At 41.2% G+C, this 21,079-nt stretch overlaps 1 protein-coding gene across 2 annotated transcripts in view; it reads left to right on the forward strand.

The window, feature by feature from the left end:
- TAF3 (TATA-box binding protein associated factor 3) overlaps positions 1–21,079 on the forward strand; it is a 119,617-nt gene that overhangs the window by 86,951 nt on the left and 11,587 nt on the right. For both annotated transcript variants that reach the window (XM_069547188.1, XM_069547189.1), the window contains one exon: positions 7,294–7,376. In XM_069547188.1, the coding sequence (XP_069403289.1) occupies positions 7,294–7,376 (83 nt within the window). The remainder of the gene's footprint in view (positions 1–7,293; positions 7,377–21,079) is intronic.

The raw sequence follows: 21,079 nt of genomic DNA on the forward strand, positions 1-21,079 counted from the left end.
AAACCTGTCATCAGCCTCCCCCCTCCCCTGCCCTGCCCCCACATACACCAGAAAACGTTCAAAATTCATAGCCTGAGAGGAATCCAATCCACAGGGCATCATATCTGTTAGCCACACTAATCTCTGGCTAGTTTAAAAAGATCCGTGATCTTTTCCATTGTAAATAGTATTTTTTTTTTTTAAATTATCAAGTCTGCTGCATACCGATCTGTACCCAACTAATAGATACCTGGAAAAAGCGGGACCTAGTTTTCTCAGAGCAGGCGAAACCATGGCCCTGCCCTCCTAAGAGGACAGCAAGGCCCACGGGCCCTCGCTCCCTGATGCGGCTCCCTGGTTGGTGAGCCGTTTTGCAAGTATTTAAGGTCATGCCTGTCTTCTACTTTCTGTAACATGTCTTATCCTTCTGTTTTCTGCTTTAATAAGATGAGGACATGTCTCTTGAGTATCTGGCTCATCTGACAGCCTGGTTAGTGGGGAGAAACTAATGCTGAATATTTTCCATGTAAGTAGCTCAGGCTTCCATAGAACACAGTCTAAGAAACCGATGTGTCCATACATCCTGCAGTTTGTAGTGGGAAGGACCTCGAGCCCTGTGGCACAGGGTGTGACCTCTGCCTTGATAGCTTTGCTCTCACCCTACTATTCTTTGGATTACAGTGGTTGACTGGTTGATTAGACAATTTCTGTTAAACTTTGTTAAAAAGTGTCCAAGTATTCCTGCTGCCATACATGCAGACCCTCAGAGATCCTCTCCCTACCCTCTGGGAGCATCCCTCTTTGAGGCTGGCTACAAAATTGTACCCAGTAATATTTCCCACATGGTAAAGTATACTGTATTTGACCTACAGCAGCTCCATAAGCCATACTTTTGCACTGATTTTCATTTCAGACCTAACTGGGAAAATTAGTTTAGCTGATGAGCTAACCAGGATAATCTCACATTTTCCTGCCTAGCTTTATTCTTTCTCTGTTCCCCTTGGCTATTATTCTAAAATAGAAAGAAGTAGAGTGAAAATTCTAAAATTAATAACAACATCAGCAGGTTAACAAGACACAGAAATCCAACTCTTCTTTTTGTCCATTTTTGAAATGGACAATAAATCGCTTTATTATTGCATTATTTTCCCGTGGTACCTGGAAGATTTTAAAACACTTCCACGTGCCTTAGTTTCTCCCCTGACACCCATGTGACATGGGTCTGGTGGGTATTGTTATCAATATTTATGGATGAGATATAAACATGTCTCATGTTTATGGATGTTTATGTTTATGGATGAGAAACAGCCTGAGTGACTTGTCCAGGATTGAGGTCACAGCCAGCAAGAACCAGGTCCTTTACACACAAACTTGACTTCCCATTTTGAAATGTTTACAGCAGTTAGCCGCCTGTCCATTAGGTACGTGGTAACTTGGCAGAGGAGCCCTTAGCAAATCAAGAGCACAGTTGCTTTCATCACCATCTCAGGCCTGGAAAGTCTATGGTAGGGGTTTCAGTGGCCACTGTGACTTGAGTAGAGCGCATCAGGTCAGCTGGTAAAACGACCCCTGCCTTTGGGGAGGACCGGTCCCTCAAGCCATCATGGTTGGAGGCTCAGATACAAGCCACACAGATTTCACCTAACAGAGGTAATCAGGTCCTTGTATCAGTTTTGATGGTTATGGAGCCGTTTTTAAAGGTAAAAACTTATCAAAATCAGCCCATCAGGGCTTTAAAATTAATAAACGTTGCTGTCTTTGGAGGTAAGCCCGAGTTCCCACCCTGACCTTTCCAGCCTGTGAGCTCGGGTGCCTGGGCACCTTGGGTGGCAGTCACTCTGCTCACCACATTCGCTTGGGGCAGCCTGCTGTGCCTCGCTTTACTCTGGTCGTCTTACTTGTGCGCACATCCAAGACTAAGTGGGGTTGAAGAGTGGTCTCCCCCGCTCGCGCCTCTTGACAAAAGGTCCCCGGCGTCTTTCCTTTCTGTTGTAAGTATACTGTTGACTCATTTCCATCATGTTCTCATCAGCTTTCATGATGGACTAGTGAAATGAGAGGCTTTCAGTAAATAAAATCTAACCTCAGTAAGAAGGGGGGCATATTCCCTTCCTTTTCTTATAACTGTCTATTCCATGAAGAAACTAGTAACTTCATGTTAAATGAGTTTGTTTGAGTTTATAGACACTTCCTCAAGCCCGTGCCCAAGGCTACAGAGGCACGAACTGAACTCTTACTGAGAGCCCGAATCCTGTTTCACTGTCCCCACTGGATCCCACTTGTTATATACCTGACCACAACCGTAAATCTTCTGACCATCTGTTTAATATTTTAAACAGTTTATCAGTGTTAGCTAGACTATGTTTCTGAATGGAAATAATGTAGAGACCTTCATTGTTAAGAAAGACAGCAGAGTGGTTACCAGTTGACATAGTTGAGCATCTAAAATTTAAGGTTATTAAATTCAGCTTTCCACCAATACTATTTCGGGGTGTTTTTCTGATATATTAGCATAGATAGGTATCTGAACCAGTGCTGGCTGAACTTGCTGCCAGTGGCACACATATATAGGGGTGTGTGTGTGTGTGTGTTTAATGAAAGAAGTTTAACATTAAAAAAATAGAAAGTAAAAACTTGGCCAGATTATATTGACAAAGCTGCCCATTACCTTTGCAGAAAGTCCCTGTCAGAAGATAAACTTTAAAGCTGGAATGCATGAAAGAGTTCCAAGATAGAATTTAAATTTAAACTGATTCTTTATAGATAAGCTTTTTAAAAATCCACCTCTTTGCTTCAAGTCAGGATTTTAAAAATAAATTTCCCCTTTAAATCTCTTGAGCGATTTTCATTTTTTGCAAGGCCGCACTGCTGGTGTCCTGGAAAAATGGAGAGTTAGAGCTTTATCAGTTGGTGCCCTGAGGTATGTGGCAAAGAAGCTAAATCCTTGAAGATTAGCAAAAAAAATGCAGCACATGGCAATAAGGGGCTTATATGACTACTAGTATTAGTTCAGGTGAAAGAAGTATTGCTTATACATAAAACTGGACAAATCCACTGACAATGTATTTTTAGTTAGCTACAAAGGAGTCTTATATTACTGGACTTTGCTTCTTTAGTGAATTGGGAAGCTTAGTAATCCACTGTAAATGCTCTTCCACGCGCCCCAATTCTCAGCATCACTCTAAAGTACTCTTCTTTTATTTTAACCCTTACAAGCTCCTCTTTCCCCTGGATTTTGGCTTCGTGCCATTAAAAGATGGTGTCAGTCTTACTGTTCAAGAAATCGAAGCCATTGTCATCCAGTGTGTTGATTGCCACGGGATGGGCACATGAGAAGTCACTGCATGATTGTAGGAAACGTCCCTGTGTTTTTATCTGGACGGCTGCTCAGATAAAGTCAGTGTGAACAAAAGTCTGGAGAGAAATTTTTATTTAGAAAGTGTACTTTCCCTATCGACATTGTTAGCATCCTTACTAGTCTTTTTCTATGCTTGCTTGAATTTTATCTTTCAGTTAAATCTGCTTTAAAAATGAGATGAAAGTATTTAGCAGTTTTTCAGTAGGGTTGCCATATGTCCTGGCTTGCCTGGGACAATCCAGTTTACACCTGTTACATGGTGTAAATAACAGCTCCTGCTTTCACTGTCAAAGCTCTTTCTGGATGGGGTAGTCACCCTGATTACAGGGAAAACTTTGAGCCGAGGTAACAGGTTCTGAGTCGTTCATTAATTCAGCAATTTTACTAAATATCTCTTGTCCTCAGGGCACATTTATACCATTTTTAATCTGACTCTTAAAATAGCTCTGCATTTTTGTTTCCTTTTGCTTTTACATATTGTATCATTTAATTTTTTAAAATAGTAGGTTGTAAAAAGACCATGCCTTGATTCTTTTTGTCCTGCCAAATCATTGCGGACAACCTCAAAAAGCCAGCAAGTTCAGTTGAATGGAGGTGAGGCCAACATTCCTCTCAGTTTCCACATAAGCTGGTTTGTTTTCCGTAGGAGAAAAAACTGTATTTTGTAGTCTACCCTAGCCATCTCGCAAGTACGTGTTGCTCATCATAAAAGACATTGACAAAGAAACTGAATAGTTCTGTGTAGGATATCAGCATTGCCAGAAAAAAAAGACCCAAACTATGTGGCAAAGAGTCACAAATAGTGTGGTAAGACAGAGGATGAGTTTGGGGGCAAAGAACTGAATTTCAGTCGCTTGCTTACTAACTTTGTAACTCTGGCCAAACCACTTAATCTTTCTGAGCCGTCAGTTACACGTGAATAATAATTCCTTCCACACTTACCTTAGAGAGTTATGGAGATCACGTGGGATTGTGTGTATGGGACACACTTGGTGAAGTGCTGTGCAAGTAAGTTGGAATTATTGTGAGTGTGGTAATAGGAATGGACCCGAGTAAAGTGAGAAGCATAATGATACTACAGAAGGTTTTTTAAAAGACAGGGCAAACAGCTTTATTTTCTTAATAAAGCTTAAGGGGTTTCAATAATAGTATTGTGGGTTGAAGGAATATGGAATATTACTTCTAAGACTAGCATCACTTATGAGTGTATATGTGAGACCCTAAAATATTTTAGAATTGAAGGAATTTAGGAACTTTATATAATTTTTCATTCTCTGAATTAAAAAGACAAGTTTTGCCATTTTTGTGACCTTAAAGCAGAAAAGGAAAAGGAAACAGAAAGAAAGGGAAAGTGGTTGCTTCACGCATGATCATTCTGTCTGTAAAATGGAAACCGTGACACCCACCCCACCTGTTTGTTAAAGAACCTGAATGAGAACATCTGAAAAAGAACCAGATGTAATGCCTCGGAAGCATTAAGTGTTTTAAAACTGTTTGCTTGCTTGGGACATACTTATTTTCCCAGAGGTAACACAGAACGGTGAGAAAAATACAGAAACCTTAGTAGTTTACAAAAGAGGCTAGACCATTGGTTCTCAGGTTTGTGTTAGATATAGACCTCTGTGTTCAAAGAATCAGAGAAAGTGAATTCAGAGGTTTTTCTGTGGGTCTCTCTCTGCCCCAACCCCGGTGACCCTTGGTCCCCGAAGCCTCAAGGAAACTACTGGATTAAGAATCGGGCAAAAGTGAGACCATTTAGAGGAGCAGGTTTTTGTGGGGAAACTGATAAGATTTAGATGTGGTGAAATCTTTATAGAGTATTTAGTTGAAAATGCCCAGCAGACAGCATTATATTCTTGACATATTGAAAACTTCTAAGACTGATCCATGAATGTGAGTGAAGTCCGTGTCAGGTGGCAAGAGGAGAGGACCCAGCGAGCAACGAAGAGGACTTTGTTAGGGTCAGGGAAGAAGCATGATGAAGATCTCAGTGGAGGAATAGACAGGAACAGTAGGGAAGAGTGAGCGTCTAGAAAGAGTGGCTTTAGTTGGGCCAGAAAGTTGGGTGAGGAGTGAGTTTATGGAGATGATGAAAAGTAAAGACTAGAACGTGTGAGAGGTCATCAACTGGAGGGTAAAGGGGAGGTAAGTTTTTTAAATGAGAGTTGAGCACATTAGAAAGCTGGAGGAAAATGATGGAACCGAGAAGGTGGAGATGCCACAAACAAGGAGGAAGTTTCTTTCACAGACTGGAGGAGATGGACTCTAGTGTAATTGTGGGTGCAGACATTTGTAGGGAGTGGAAGGAGCTGTGCCCAGTGGTTTCAGCATTTTTTCCTGTGGGGTTTGATGAACAGAAGGGGAAGGAAATCATGGGATGGGTCTTAAACGCTGTAAATGTTTGAAATCATTGCTTCCAATCGATTCTTAAAATATATCTTAGGCACTTACGTGTCAGACCCTACAACAGGCACTGGGAAATAGCAATGCACAGAGCAGGCATGGTTTCCACTCTTAACCTAGTTTAGCAGAGAGTCCAAATAGGCAGACAGTCTTAAAGGCACAGATGAAATTGGAGTTTTGATGGCAGAAGCTGGAGCAGTTTTAATTTTTTTCTTGGGAATTAGTGCTCTGGGGAATGATTTCAGATTGGTCCTGGACAAATGGTGAAATGACCGAGAGGCAAGGAGTTGAGGATGCTCGCAGGATAAGTGGTTCATTCAACAGATGTTGGTTGAGTACCTCCTGTGTATCATGCACTGCTCAAGAGAGTGAACGAAGTCATAGATCTTGATGGGACCACGGATTTACAGAAAACAAACAAAACTCAAGAAGGGGACAGGTTAAAACATATAAAACATGGTAGATTTGACGAATGTGCAACATATTGTTTCTGTGAGTACTGTTGGGTTGACCCAGAAGTTCCTTTGGGTTTTCCTTTAATACCGTAGGGAAAAAACCATGATGAACTTTTTGGCCAGTGGCAATATATTCCCCTTTAGAACCACTGCACAATTTCTTTTCTTAATTTCTCTTGAGCTTGAAATACATTAATCAGAAGTTTGGGCCAGTTGTCACGGTGACTAGCAGCGTCCTCCTGCCGAGCCAGGGATGTTGACACCTGGCAGTGCCTGGGACATCTGCTCAACAACAAACCACCCCACCAAGAATGCCAGTGAAAACCCTGTTGAACAACTGTGGTGTAGGTGATAATTTGAACTGCAGAGCTTTTTCTCATTTTGTTCATTTAAAATACTGATTTTACTATAGAGGATCTTCAAGTCAGAAATTGTGAAGAAGCCCTTTCAACACCATAGGTAATTTGTATGTTCCCTTTCTGATTATTAGCTCAACCATTTGAGCTGGTGTCTTGAACTTACTCAGCAGTCACTGCCTTCACCATGAATCCTTCCTAAGTAAATATGTTTCGTCTCTTATAGTATTTTAGGTCACTTTTCTACTAGCAGCCAAAAAATGAAGCAGTTCAGTGCTGTGATTACACTGGGTGTGTCAGTTTTCTTATAGGCGTGATAAACGTAAGATGAGTTTAATGTTTTTCAAGACCCATAAATTTTATCTTATAATGAAGTTCTTTCTGCAGTTTTTTCCTATTATATATTAAGTCTGGCAGGCACATAAATGTTCCATTGAATGACCGAAGCAACAATTCTTGTTTAAAAATTCTGACAATAAAATCCGAGAAATTAATCAAAGCTAAGCAAACACAGAAATAGCTCCCATATTTAAAGTGTTTAAAATTGGGGGAATTTCTCATGACCCTCAGTCTTGGAGAAATGGAAACTAAAGAGCCCCAAGTTAGCGTCACCTCTGGCACCTCACCCACGCTTGAAACTCAAAAGCCTATCAAGTTTGTGGGGATGAGGAAGTAGGAGAAAAGCGAGGTGGTACTTCTATTGAGAAATGTGTAATTGACTCTAATGTACTGTTTTCAACAGATCAAAGTGGAGCCCGTGGTCCCAGCCCCAAGCCCCGTTATCCCCAGACTGACTCTCAGAGTTGGAGCCGGCCAAGACAAGATGTAAGTACTGACGTTTCGATGTAGAGGGCAAGAGATTGAACTTAACTTTCATTCCTCTTCCCTAATGGATTAGAACTCTATGGATCTTTCCAATGTGAACATGTACAACCAGGCTTTATTTTGAGAAGTCTTCATTCTCAAATATTTATTGCTTGCTTTCTCAGAGTAAATGCTTATTGCTTTATTTAACATATAGGAGCCTTTCTGCCCACCCCACCCCCAACCCCTTTGCCCCAGTTCTTCTCTTCTTTTAAAGACTAATGCAGGATATTGTTTCTGCTTAGTTTGTGAGGCCCCGATTATCTGAAAAATAAGAAACTACTGAATGGACTGACTCACATTACATCCAGGTGGATGTAGTATTAAGCTTTCTCAAACGTGTGTTCTCTGTCACCAGGATGAAGAATGAAGATTCTCTTCCTGCTCAGATGGCACATGGTTTTATTCTGTGTGTGCATATAAAACAAGGATAATGCCAAAAGCTTGGTCAAGCACTGTATCAGTGACAACTGAAGTCTGAATTATCCACCCCTTTTTTTTAAGAGAGAACTGGAAATGTAGACCTGGTGTTTACTGTTTTCTTCTTAATTTCATGGAATCATCACATCGGTCTATCCTTCTTCAAAGTAAATTTGTTGGCTATGTTTCTTTTATTCATTTTTGTGATATGAATTAAGGCTTACAATGCTCTTATGTGATCCTCATAAGGTGATGAACATTGATCTTTTTTTTTTTTGCAAATCATGTTGAAAATCATTCATCTAAAAATCATACTATGCATCATTTCAGTGAATTTTACAAGCTCAGAGTACAAATTAACAACCGTATTTTTTACCAGTAAAGCCTAAAGATGGATTAGTTTACATCACAAGCAATCAAATGTTATATAGAAAATAGGTTTACAAGGCATTTAACTTTCATTCAATTTTTAACTATAAAGATCAAAGTAGGAGCCATGAACTTATTTATTTGGTAGGTAGAGTAGACAACAGCAAGTTTGCTTTGCATCCTCATCATTTGTTCCATCTTAGAGTTTGTGTGTAGCGTGTATTTTATGCAGCCACTGCTTCTGTTAATTCCAAATGTAAAACTGAGAAAAAGTCCAGCGTCATTCCAGTGAATGATGTTGTGGGGGCAAACATGGCCTTCTAGGAGAGTGTGTATTCTTCTGAAGATTGAAAGAAGAAAATCTGGTCAGTGCTTTTCTTGCCTAAATTATCTACATAATTTCCACATTGCTTGTTCTGGTTGTGTCAGCAGAGACCCAGACAGTAGGGCTGTAGTATTACTGACAAGCTTAGAAAATGGAACAAAAGTACCATAGATTGAACTCTTTTTAAACCAAATACAGTGCTGGTGCCCTTCTATCTCCCCTACAAAAATTTTAATCATGTCCTTATCCCTCAGCCATTAGAGAGCAGAGGGCTAGTTAGCACAGTGACCCAACCAAAGCACCTGTACGTGCCATCTCCCTAGAAATCCTGTCCCTGGGTTCATTTCTCTGAAGGAAAGATACTCTTACCTATCTCTGGACAAATACTTTTCTCCTACCCGTTCATATTTTATTCCAGTTTTGTCCTAAATCACCATTACCTCGCCTTTCCTTACACATCCAAGTTTGGCTTGCTTATTCCTTTAGAGGAATAAGGTTTTAGAAAGGCATTGATAGTAGTGTTCATCACATCTGCCTTTAAGCACCTTTCAGGTATTTGGTTGACTGATTCCTTTTCCTCTCAAATCACTCATATACCTAAGATATTGGAAGTTGTGAGAAATAGATCCTATGACTCTGGAACAGAATGTCCAGTCTTAGGGAAATTACGGTACCCAGTCTAGACAAATTGTCCTTGAAAGTATAACATGTAACGTGAACTTTCTGATATTTAGGGAAATAACTCCCATATCATATGAATAATCAATCATTTGACCAAAGTCAGACCCAAGGAAATATATACTTATAATGAAGAAAGGAATAAATTAAGTGAAATATATTACAGTTTAAACTTGAAAGAAAAAGAGGCCCGAGTCACATGTTGTTGTTCAGTTGCTAAGTCCCCTCTGACTCTTTGCGGCCCCATGGACTGCAGCACACCAGACTCCTCTCTTCTCCATTGTCTCCTGGAGCTTGCTCAAGTTCTTGTCCATTGAGTCAATGGTACAGTCCAACCATCTCATCCTTTGCTAACCCCTTCTCCTTTTGCCTTCAATTTTTCTCAGCATCAGGGTCTTCCAGAGGGTCGATTCTACGCATCAGGTGGCCAAAGTATTGGAGCTTCAGCTTCGGCATCAGTCCTTCCAGTGAATAATCAGGGTTGATCTCCTTGCAGTCCAAGGGACTCTTAACTCTTCTCCAACACTGCAATTCGAAAGCATCAGTTCTTCAGCACTCAGCCTTCTTTATGGTCCAGCTCTCACATCCATACATGACTACAGGAAAAACCATACCTTTGACTCTATGGACCTTTGTCAGCAAAGTGAGGTTTCTGCTTCTAAATGTGCTGTCTAGGTTTGTCACAGCTTTCCTCTCAAGGAGCAAGTGTCTTTTAATTTTGTGGCTGCAGTGACCATCCGCGGTGATTTTGGAGCCCAAGGAAAGAAAATCTGTCACTGCTTCTATTTTTTCCCCTTCTATTTGCCCTGAAGTGATGGGATCAGATGCCGTGATCTTTTTTGAATGTTGAGTTTCAAACCATCTTTTCACTTTCCTCTTTCACCCTCATCAAGAGGCTCTTTAGTTCCTCTTCGCTTTCTGCCATTAGAGTGGTATTATCTGCATATCTGAGGTTATTGATATTTCTGCCGGTAGTCTCAGTTCCAGCTTGTGATTCATCCAGCCCAGCATTTCGTATGATGTACTCAGCATAGAAGTTAAATAAGCAGGGTGACAATATACAGCCTTGATGTACTCCTTTCCCAATTCTGAACTAGTCCGTTGTTCCATGTAAGGTTCTAACTATTGTTTCCTGACCCACATACAAGTTTCCCATGAGACTGGAAAGGTTTTCTGGTATTTTCTTTTATTTAAGAATTTCTACGGGTTTTTTGATCCACACAAAGACTTCAGCAGAGTCAGTGAGGTATAGTCAGTTAAGCTAAAGTAGATGTTTTGCTGGAATCCCCGTGCTTTCTCCATGATCCAAAGAATGTTAACAATTTGCTCTCTGGTTCCTCTGCCTTTCCTTTTTTTTTTTTTTTTCATTTTTGGCATTTAGTTCAGAAGACATTCAAAGAATCGAGTGTCCCTACTATAACAAATCACTTTTCATTTCTGTTTGCTTATTTATGTGAACAAGATTTCTCAGTGTTTCCATTCATCAGTATTAGAAATAGAAATTGATATTGATAACACAACATTGTAAATCAGGAATACCCTAATAAAAAAATTGGGGGAGGTGGATTTTATCTTTTTTAAATTAATTTATTTATTTTAATTGGAGGCTAATTACTTTACAATACTGTAGTGGTTTTTGCCATACATTGACATGAATCAGCCATGGGTGTACATGTGTCCCCCATCCTGAACCCACCTCCCTCCCCATCCCATCCCTCAGGGTCATCCCAGTGCACCGGCCCTGAGCACCCTGTCTCATGCATCGAACCTGGACTGTTGATCTATTTCACATATGATAATAGACACGTTTCAATGCTATTCTCTCAAATCATCCCACCGTCGCCTTCTCCCACAGAGTCCAAAAGTCTGTTCTTTATTTCTGTGTCTCTTTTGCTGTCTGGCATATAGCGTCATCATTACCATCTTTCTAAATTCCGTATATATGTGTTAATATACTGTATTGGTGTTTTTCTTTCTGATTTACTTCCCTCTGTATAATAGGCTCCAGTTTCATCCACCTCATTAGAACTGATTCAAATGCATTCTTTTTAATAGCTGAGTTAATATTCCATTGTGTATATGTACCACAGCTTCCTTATCCATTTGTCTGCCGATGGACATCTAGGTTGCTTCCATGTCCTGCTGCTGCTGCTGCTAAGTCACTTCAGTTGTGTCCGACTCTGTGTGACCCCATAGACGGCAGCCCACCAGGCTCTGCCGTCCCTGGGATTCTCCAGGCAAGAACACTTGATTAGCTATTGTAAACAGTGCTGCGATGAACATTGGGGTACACGTGTCTCTTTCAATTCTGGTTTCCTCAGTGTGTATGCCCAGCAGGGGGATTGCTGGGTCGTATGGCAGTTCTAGTTCCAGTTTTTTAAGGAATCTCCACACTGTTCTCCATAGTAGCTGTACTAGTTTGCATTCCCATCAGCAGTGTAAGAGGGTTCCCTTTTCTCCGCACCCTCTCCAGCATTTATTGTTTGTAGACTTTTTGATAGCAGCCATTCTGACCAGCATGAGATGGTACCTCATTATGGTTTTGATTTGCATTTCTCTGATAATGAGTGATATTGAGCATCTTTTCATGTGTTTGTTAGCCATCTGTATGTCTTCTTTGGAGACATGTCTGTTTAGTTCTTTGGCCCATTTTTTGAATGGGTTGTTTATTTTTCTGGTATTGAGCTGCTTGAGCTGCTTATATATATATATATATATTTTTTTGCATATATATTTTTGAGATTAATTCTTTGTCAGTTGCTTTGTTGCTTCTTCTGCTTTTTCTAAACCCAGCTTGTACATCTGGAGGGTCTCAGTTCACATACTGCTGAAGCATAGGCATAGCTTGAAGGATTTTGAGCATTACCTTGTGAAATGTGAAATTAGCATGTGAAGTGAGTGCAGTCATATGGTAGTTTGTACATTCTTTGGCATTGCCCTTCTTTGGGATTGGAATGAAAACTGACCTTTCCCAGGCTTGTGAGCACTGCTGAGTTTTCCAAATTTGCTCTCATATTGAGGGCAACACCTTAACAACTTCAGCTTTTAGGATTTGAAATAGCTCATCTGGAATTCCAATACCTCCATTAACTTTGTTTGTAGTAATGCTTCCTAAGGCTCACTTGACTTTACATTCCAGGATGTCTGGCTCTAGGTGAGTGACCACACAATCTTAGTTATCCTGGTCATTAAGATATATTTTTTGTATAGTTCTTCTGTGTATTCTTGCCACCTCTTCTTAATCTCTTCTGCTTCTTGAAGAGATCTCTAATCTTTTCCATTTTATTGATTTCCTCTATTTCTTTGCAGTGTTCATTGAAGAAGGCCTCTTACCTCTCCTTGCTATTCTCTGGAACTGTGTATTCAGTGGTTAGCTCTTTCCCTTTCTCCCTTGCTTTTCACTTCTCTTCTTTCCTCAGCTATTTGTGAGACTTCCTCAGTCAATCATTTTGCCTTCTTGCATTTCTTTTTCTTTGGGATGGTTTTGATCACTGCTTCCTGTACAGTGTTACAAATCTCTGTCCATAGTTCTATAGGCATTCTCTTTACCAGATCTAATCTCTTGAATCTATTTGTCACCCCCACTATATAATCATAAGGGATTTGATTCAGGTCATACCTGAATGGCCTAGTGGTTTTCCCTGCATTCTTCAATTTAAGCCTGAATTTTGCAATAAGGAGCTCGTGATCTGAGCCACAGTCAATCCCAGGCCTTACTTTTGCTAACTGTATAGAGCTTCCCCATCTTTGGCTGCAAAGATGCAAAATAATCCAGGAGTTGGTGATGGACGGGGAAGCCTGGTGTGCTGCAGTCCATGGGGTTGCAAAGAGTCGGACACAACTGAGTAAGTGAACTGAACTGACTACTGATGCAGAATGATCAGTCTGCTTTCAGTATTGACCATCTGATGATGTCCATGTGTAAAGTAGTCTCTTGTGTTGTTGGAAGTTATTTGCTGTGACCAGGGTGTTCTCTTGGCAACATTGTTAGCCTTCGCTCTTCTTCATTTTGTACTCCAGTGCCAAACTTGCCTGTTATTCCAGTTATCTCTTAACTTCCTACTCTTGCATTCCAGTCCCTTATGATGAAAAGGACATCTTTTTTTTTGGTGTTAGTTCTAGAAGATCTTGTAGGTCTTCAGAGAACCGGTCTACTTGAGGTTCTTCAGCATCAGAGGTTGGGGCACAGACTTGGATTACTATGTTGAATGGTTTGCCCTGGAAACAAACCAAAATCGTTCTGTCACTATTGAAATTGCACCCAGATACTGTATTTTGGACTCTTTGATTGACTATGAGGGCTACTCCATTTCTTTTAAGGGATTCTTGCCCACAGTAGTAGATATAATGGTCATCTGAATTAAATTCGCCCATTCTCATCCATTTTAGTTCACAGATTCCTAAGATATGGATGTTCACTCTTGCCATCTCTTGCTTGACCATATCCAGCTTACCTTGATTCATGGACCTAACATTCCAGGTTCCTCTGCAATATTGTTCTTTACAGCATCGGACTTTACTTTTACCACCAGGCACATCTACAACTGGGCATCGCTTCTGCTTTGGCCCAGCCTCTGCATTCTTTCTGGAGCTATTAGTAATTGCCCTCCACTCTTCCCCATAGCATATTGAATGCCTTCCCACCTGGTGGGAAGGCGTTCCCGTCTTCCGGTGTCATATTTTTTTGCCTTTTTATGCTGTCCACGGGACCTTCAAGGCAAGAATACTGGAGCAGTTTGCCATTCCCTCCTCCAGCGGACCACGTTTTGTCAGAATTCTCCACTGTAACCTGTTTTGTGTGGCCCTACACGGCGTGGCTCATAGCTTCATTGAGTTATGCAAGCCCCATTGCAATAAGCAATAGGATTTTATATAAAATATAACATAATCAGTAAAGAGGGGTCTTTTTGTTTTTCTGTTCTTTTAAATCTAAATCAGTGGTCAACAAGCTACGGCCATGGGCCAGTCCATCCCACTGTGTGTTTTTTATGACTCGGCTGAAAGAAATTAAAAGGATAACACTTTATGATACTTGAAAATTATATGAAATTAAAAGTAATCTTTTATTGTTGTAGTATAGGGATCATGGCTTATTCCTTGGCAGTAATGATGGAAAAGAGACGGTAGATTCATATAAACATGGCTTTATGTAGTTTGTATTCACCTGGGGCTGTAATGATGCTCTTTTGAAGTGGAATTAATGAGTAGACTAGAACTCAAAGGGGGGTTTGAATAGTCTAGGGGGAGGAGTTGTTTATTTCTGAAGATCAGGCAGAGAATAGAGTCTTTTGAAACCATAGGAAAAAAAAAAAAACTACTTTACAGGGTTTAAATTATACCCTCTTGTTGGAAGATCTCTAGGACAATATTTAGTTTCTAAATCTTATATAAAGAAATGATGCCTCTGACCCGTGATCCAGGAAAGTGCTTTGAGGTTAGATTGTTTCCTCTCTTCTCTGTTATTGTTCCTGGAAGCCAGACAGAGGGCCCTTGTCCCCCTTGATTGAACGCTCCTGCCGAGTGTGGTTTAAAGGGTCTGTGGGGATCCAGTGCCACCTCCTGATTGTGTTAAAGTTCAAGGTGACTCTCCACACACCTCAGATTCCTTTAACAGGTATCCCAGGAATGAGGACCCAGAGTTCCCCTTAGTCTGTATTGAAGAGGAAACTAAAATACTGATCCTGAAGTTACAGACTCAGCATCTGTAGCTTGCAGGGGTGGTGTGAACGGGAAGAAAGAATGCACTCAAGTAAATCGACGAATGACTGAGTCTGGCCTAACGGCCAAGCTTTGCCGTGATGCCGAGAGAGCAGGTAGGTTTAGCTGGCCTGGGAGCAGCGCCTAACATCAGATTGGTCAGGTCAAGATGGATGCTGTTGAGGTCCCCCTGGACTTGGTGCTGGAAGGGACGGTGAGTGTCCCTCGGGATCAGAGGCGCTGTGGGCTGGCCAAGTGGCAGCACAGTCGCCATGTTATTTGCTGTTGCAGTCTTGTCATTACTGAGTCAGGTTATTTTCAGTGAGCCTAGGAAGATTGGGCTGACTTTTGGTGTCCGCGCACTTAGCCATTTCTGTGAAGGGTATGAGCAGAACACAGTGGTGTAAGCGAGGGAGCATCTGAAGGGCGGGACTGCTTAGACAGGATTGTCAGAAGAGACACGTGGAGCGTTAACTGTGAGGTTATGTTAATAAAGCGCAAAGTTCTATTAAAGGAGCATCTCATTTAAAAAGGCAACTTAAAGTATTGGCAGAGTATTAAGAGGAAAGGCCCTCGTATGTAAAGATTTGAGGGTAATGGTCGTTGGGGGTTACGCGGTCTTCCCCTCCTCACGCTTCTCTGTGTCTCTCTAGGCTCTCCTCTCGCTGGCACCGGGGAGGTGGGTCTGTCCTTTCCTCCGTCTGTCCTGTGGCTCTTTTGGGGGCGCGGGCCGAGTGGCTCTCCTGCCAGCAGTATCATTTGGCCTGGTTGGTGGGGCTGCTGTACTGGAGAAGCTTGGAGCTGGTCCTGCTCTCAGGGCACTGCTGCCCTGGCTCAGAGAGCTCACCAGGGACAGGTAATGAGTTGGGCCCCTCCACACATCAGCCAGCTTCCCAAGTGGCGCTGGTGGTAAAGAACCAATGCAGAAGACAGAAGAGACACAGGCTCAGTCCCTGGGTCAGCAGATCCCTTGCAGGAGGAAACGGCAGCCCACTCTAGTAGTCTTGCCTAGAGAATCCCAAGGACAGAAGAGCCCGGTGGGCTGCAGTCCAAAGGGTCGCAAGGCATCGGACACGACTGAGTGGCTTAGCGTACACACGTCCAGGCATGCTCAGTCATTGTTCCAGATAATACCCGAGACTGTTTGGTCAAGTGACCCAGAATCGTTCTGTGTCACTTTCATGAAAACAATATCATTACCATTAATAATTCTAACTTTTCTTTTGACTGAGAGGACACAATAGGTACTCTCTGTTACAAGTTTAATCCTTTTCCCAAAATGCACACAATTTGCCAAAGTATTTTTCATTGACGACTTTACTGCTGGCAACTAGAGTTTTCCTTCTGCTAACACTTTGTCACCATAGCCATGAGTATTATCAAATTTCTTACAATTCAGGAAATTCTTTCATTAATCAGAGCTCTCTTAGCAGAGGTGCTGAAAATTGGATGCTTTCCTTTTCCTGTAAATAATTCGGTTTTTTGTTGCAGTTTATAGGGTTTAGTTTATGCCTGGGAGGAGGCTTCTTTTTTAAAAAATTTATTTATTTTTAATTAAAGGATAATTGCTTTACAATATTGTGTTGGTTTCTGCCATACATTAACATGAATCAGCCAAAGAAACATATGTCCCCTTCCTCTTGAACTGAGGCTGCTTAATAGTTGTAATTTCTAAATTATCTATATATACCATAATAATGGAAGCTAAAACTTTTTGCTCATTAATCCTGAAAAATAAATGGTTAACCTTTAAAAATGTAAAGTTAAGTATAGATATTTGCTGTCTTTTCTGTGATCCAAACTTTTCTGATTAACTCTTTTTGACAGTACAATCAGAAATAGAGGATAACTATGCACAATTACAAAAACAACCATTTAAAATATTTTTAAAGAAGGTAAGCATTTTATGTTCTTATGTAACCAGATTTAACTGGAAGACATTTAATAGGTAAAATGTGTATAGTGGTATTTTAGTGGCAAGTTCTTTAGAAAAATAATAGCAAATTATTTTTATTTCACTTTCTGCATATTTTCCTACACTTAATATGTTGTTTATTCATATGTAGCTTTTTTCTAGTTTAAATAAATTTAAGAGTGACTTAGAGAACATAAAGTAAAGATACTGGAAAATACTAGGAAACCAAGAACAAGATGAGGAAAAAAGAAAATTTATACTTCAGATATGATCACGACTTCCTAGCAATAAGGGCAGAGTGAGATACATTTTTTTTAAAAAGAAGGTACCCCTTAGTTTCTCAGGAGAGATGTTTTTCAAGATGCTAAATTTGAAGTTTTATTTCCATAGGAACCTGATGGCAGAATAGCTGTCTTCCATAGCAGCTTTTACAGCAGATGAAAGGCATTTTTTTCTTTGACTGTTTCTTAGACCAACCCCTAGTCCAAGGGTGTAGCCTTGGAGCACACACAGTGCAGGTGCTTCATAGAGCCCTCCTTTCTCCACTGAAACACCTCTGCTGCTTTCTGTTAGTCAGGGTTCTGGGCTCAAGTAACAGAAACCCTAATCAAACTAGCTCAATCCACGGTTAAAGCGGTTTATTTGACTTTAGGCAAGGTGACTTTAACCAAGGTTCAAAAAGTGTCATTGAGACTCTGCTCACTTTCTTTTTCTCTGTCTGGCCTCTGTGTGGAGGCAGAGATGGTCCCGGTTGCTCTTGGCCGGCGTGCTTCTTTATGTGCTCATAGGCTGAACGCCCCCGCTTGACAGCACCCCTTGTTGGCTCCCATCCTGGAGCCAGCCAGCCCCAGTGGGAGGGCGTGGAGCCCTGTTGGAGAGGGCTGGTAGGTTCCAGAAGCAGAGAAGGGCGCTCCCACTGGGGTAAGGGGGAGGGGCAGGCAGAAACGATTGATATGCTTTTCTTTTATGTAGAGAAAGGCAGTCAAGTTCATGTTTTAATAAAAGCATGTTGAAGAGGCAGAGCAAGGGAGCTTGTTGTTTAAAAAAGAAAAGATGATCCTTTAGAAATAAAGTTCAAGAACATTTCAGACCATCGTCCCGTCAGACTTGGAAAGCCTTTTGTTCTTCTATTTTTAATTTGTTTCCCTTGCAGTAAAACTGTCTGCTTTGATTTAAGAAAAAAAAAAAAAGATTGAAAAGTGTTGATAGTTTTCTTTGCTTTGCCATGGTTAACTTGCCGCTGACACAGAAACATTTCATTCATAGGTATTTTGCCTGTATGAGAAGCTATCTAAAAGAACAGTGACCCCCCAAAAAATTAATACATAAGGATAAAAAACTTAAGAATGACTGTATTTAAAATCTATGGCAAATAACTTATTTTTAATGCTAGTGAAATATGGTACCATGACAAATGAAATTTCCTAGCCGCTGAACAATGAGAACACAAATTGTGGGTGGTAGCCATTATTCTTGCTACTTTTTGTACTTATATTGATAAATTCAACAGACCTAAACCCATATATCTCAGTTATAATTCCAAGAGGAAGGAGGTCGTTAACATTTTTCTTGCTCGGGTCTTCAGCCCTTTTCTGATATTTTCCAGACTGGGAGGATCTTGACCTTCTTAGAGCACTCTCTCTTTTTCACCCAGCTAAAGTTTAGATGAAATCCCCAAGTTTGATTTCTTCCCTTGATGCATGGTAGTTTGTCGACTATCGCCAAAGATACAGTGTATCCAAGAGAAAAAAAAAATAGTATGCTGTCAGAAAAACTGGCTTCAGGTTTTGGGAAATGTTTTTACTACCCAGTAAAACAAGTGGAAAGATTATAATCAAAGCATTTCCATCTTACTTGTAAACAATTACAGCAGTCCTTACACGGATGCCACATTAGAAGACTGGGGAAAATTTACTGGATTCCATTCTAATGCAATTAGAGCTAATTTTGTTCTTTAAATGAATAAAAGGTCAGCTAGTAAATCTAGCTTATCTTGCGTCCAGACTTCAATAAATTGTTTTATTTAATTTGTTGTAAAAGATCTTATCCTTAATGGGTCTAGGTCTTATTTAGTTCACTTAGGTTTTAAAATATTTATGACCACCTTTTTAGATATGATTTGAATGATAGTTGGAAAGTTCCTCTCTGCTGTGTTATCAAGGCCCAGGATCACTAATTGAGTGAATATAGGAAGGTACTTAAGATTTGTTATCTAGAAAAAGCTGATGTGAACTTCCAGAATTTAAATGTTCTTTAACCTGTGACAGGCAGAGGTAATTTAGCTATATCATGGTAACCTTTTGGATACTGTCTTACCTATAATTTCCCCTAAAGATCAAACTACTTGCACTTCTAGTGTTTAAAGAGAGTGTAGACCTCCTAATGAGAACATTCTTTTTATTACTGACAACAACACAGATCATTTAAATCCTTCGCATCCTATCCTTCGTATCATTTTATAGGGCTGGCTCGATGGTAAAAAAATCTGCCTGCTATGCAGAAGAGTTTTGATCTGGGTTTGATCCCTGGGTTGGGAAAATCCCCCTGGAGAAGGGAATGGCAACCCACTCTACAATTCTTGCCTGGAGAATCCCATGGACAGAGGATCCTGGCAGGCTACAGTCGTGGAGTTGCAAAGAGTCGGACACGACTGAGCGGCTAACACTTTCACTTCAATATTAAAATATTTCCGCAGGGACTTTAGAGGCACAGTGTGATGTTTCTTCCTCTCTGTCCCCGGCCCAGCCTCCTTGTGAGATGAACACTCACGTCCCAGCCCGACCTCTGTGACGGAGAACCCACACAGGTTGGGTTCAGGGACTTGTCGCTGCGGGGACTGACTGGCCGTATCACCCCTGTTTGGATTCACTCTTCCGGGTTCCAGAGCTGCATCTGTCCTCACAGCTTGTCCTTCAGCCTGGTCCAGGAAGGGGCCCAGCATCCCTCCTGACCTTCAGGACCCGTCATTCCTTCTCCATCCCCACCTTTCCTGGCCCTGCCTTTCGCCGCCCCCCCCCCACCCCCACCCCACCTCCTTTGTTACCTCCTCCCATCTGTATCTTCTCTTCCCTTCTCCAGTCTTCCCTTGGGTTCTACCATCCTGACCCTCACACACACACGCCCACCAGCCTCCCCTCCAGGTGAGGGAAAGGTCACGTAGATGCCTCTTCTCATTTTCACTTTTCAAAGCGTATTCCTTATATGGACTTTCTTCCAATTCCGCCCCCCACCCCCCATTTTATTCCTCAACTCACCACATCCTGGTTTCTGCTCTGGAAACTTTCCTGAAGCTTCTCATTAAGATGATTAAATGCATCCTGAGACAATGCCGCAGCCCTGAGACTTCATCCTTCCTGTTCTTCCAATACCTTCTTCCCCCCAAGCCTTTTTGAAAACCTCTCATCCTTGTTTCTCTTGACAGGATGCTCTCTTTCTCCATCATTGCTTCTGTTTTTCTTTGATCACTTTCTCTTCTTGCCCTTGATCCACCACTCTGTTCTTTCTCCCTAAATTTTCTTTTTTTGTTCTTTTCAAAGTTAGGCGGTGATGATTCCCAAATCTTTCCTTCTAGCTCAGATTTCTCCCCAAGATGCGGCCTAGTCTGCCCAGGTACCTGCTAGAAAGCCCAGGTACCTGCTAGAAAGCCCAAGTGGGAGGACCAGAGAGGCATTTCAAACATGTGCTTAGAATTTTAATCAGTTATTTCTGCTTCTTTAGCCCACAAAGGTGGAAGTATATATATATATATGTGTGTGTGTGTGTGTGTGTGTGTGTGTGTGTGTGTGTGTGTGTATTTATCTCTCTGGGCTTCCCTGCTGGCTCGGGATAAAGACTCTGCCTGCCAAGCAAGAGATCCAGGTTTGATCCCTGGGTCAAGATGATCCCCTGGAGGAGGAAATGGCAACCCACTCCAGTATTCTTACTGGGATAGTCCCATGGACAGAGGAGCCTGGTGGGCTACAGTCCATGGAGTCACAAAAGAGACATGACTTAGTGACTAAACAGCAACAGCAACAACATACATCTACATGTGTAGCACAGGCTATAAATACTTTTTTTTCATGCTATTTACAGAGGAAGGTAAAAGTTCATGTAAAGCATGATCATTTTGGATAAAGACACAACAGCTATTATCAAATTTTTATATATTTTAAAGTAGTATCGTTGGGCTTTCCAAGCACAACCTCAGTCATAACTGAATATTACAACGCTACAGTGAGACGCAGATCTTAATCCCAACCTTGTTCATTTTTCTAGTTC

The sequence above is a fragment of the Ovis canadensis genome, chromosome 13, assembly GCF_042477335.2.
Source record: "Ovis canadensis isolate MfBH-ARS-UI-01 breed Bighorn chromosome 13, ARS-UI_OviCan_v2, whole genome shotgun sequence".
NCBI classification, from domain to species: domain Eukaryota; kingdom Metazoa; phylum Chordata; class Mammalia; order Artiodactyla; family Bovidae; genus Ovis; species Ovis canadensis.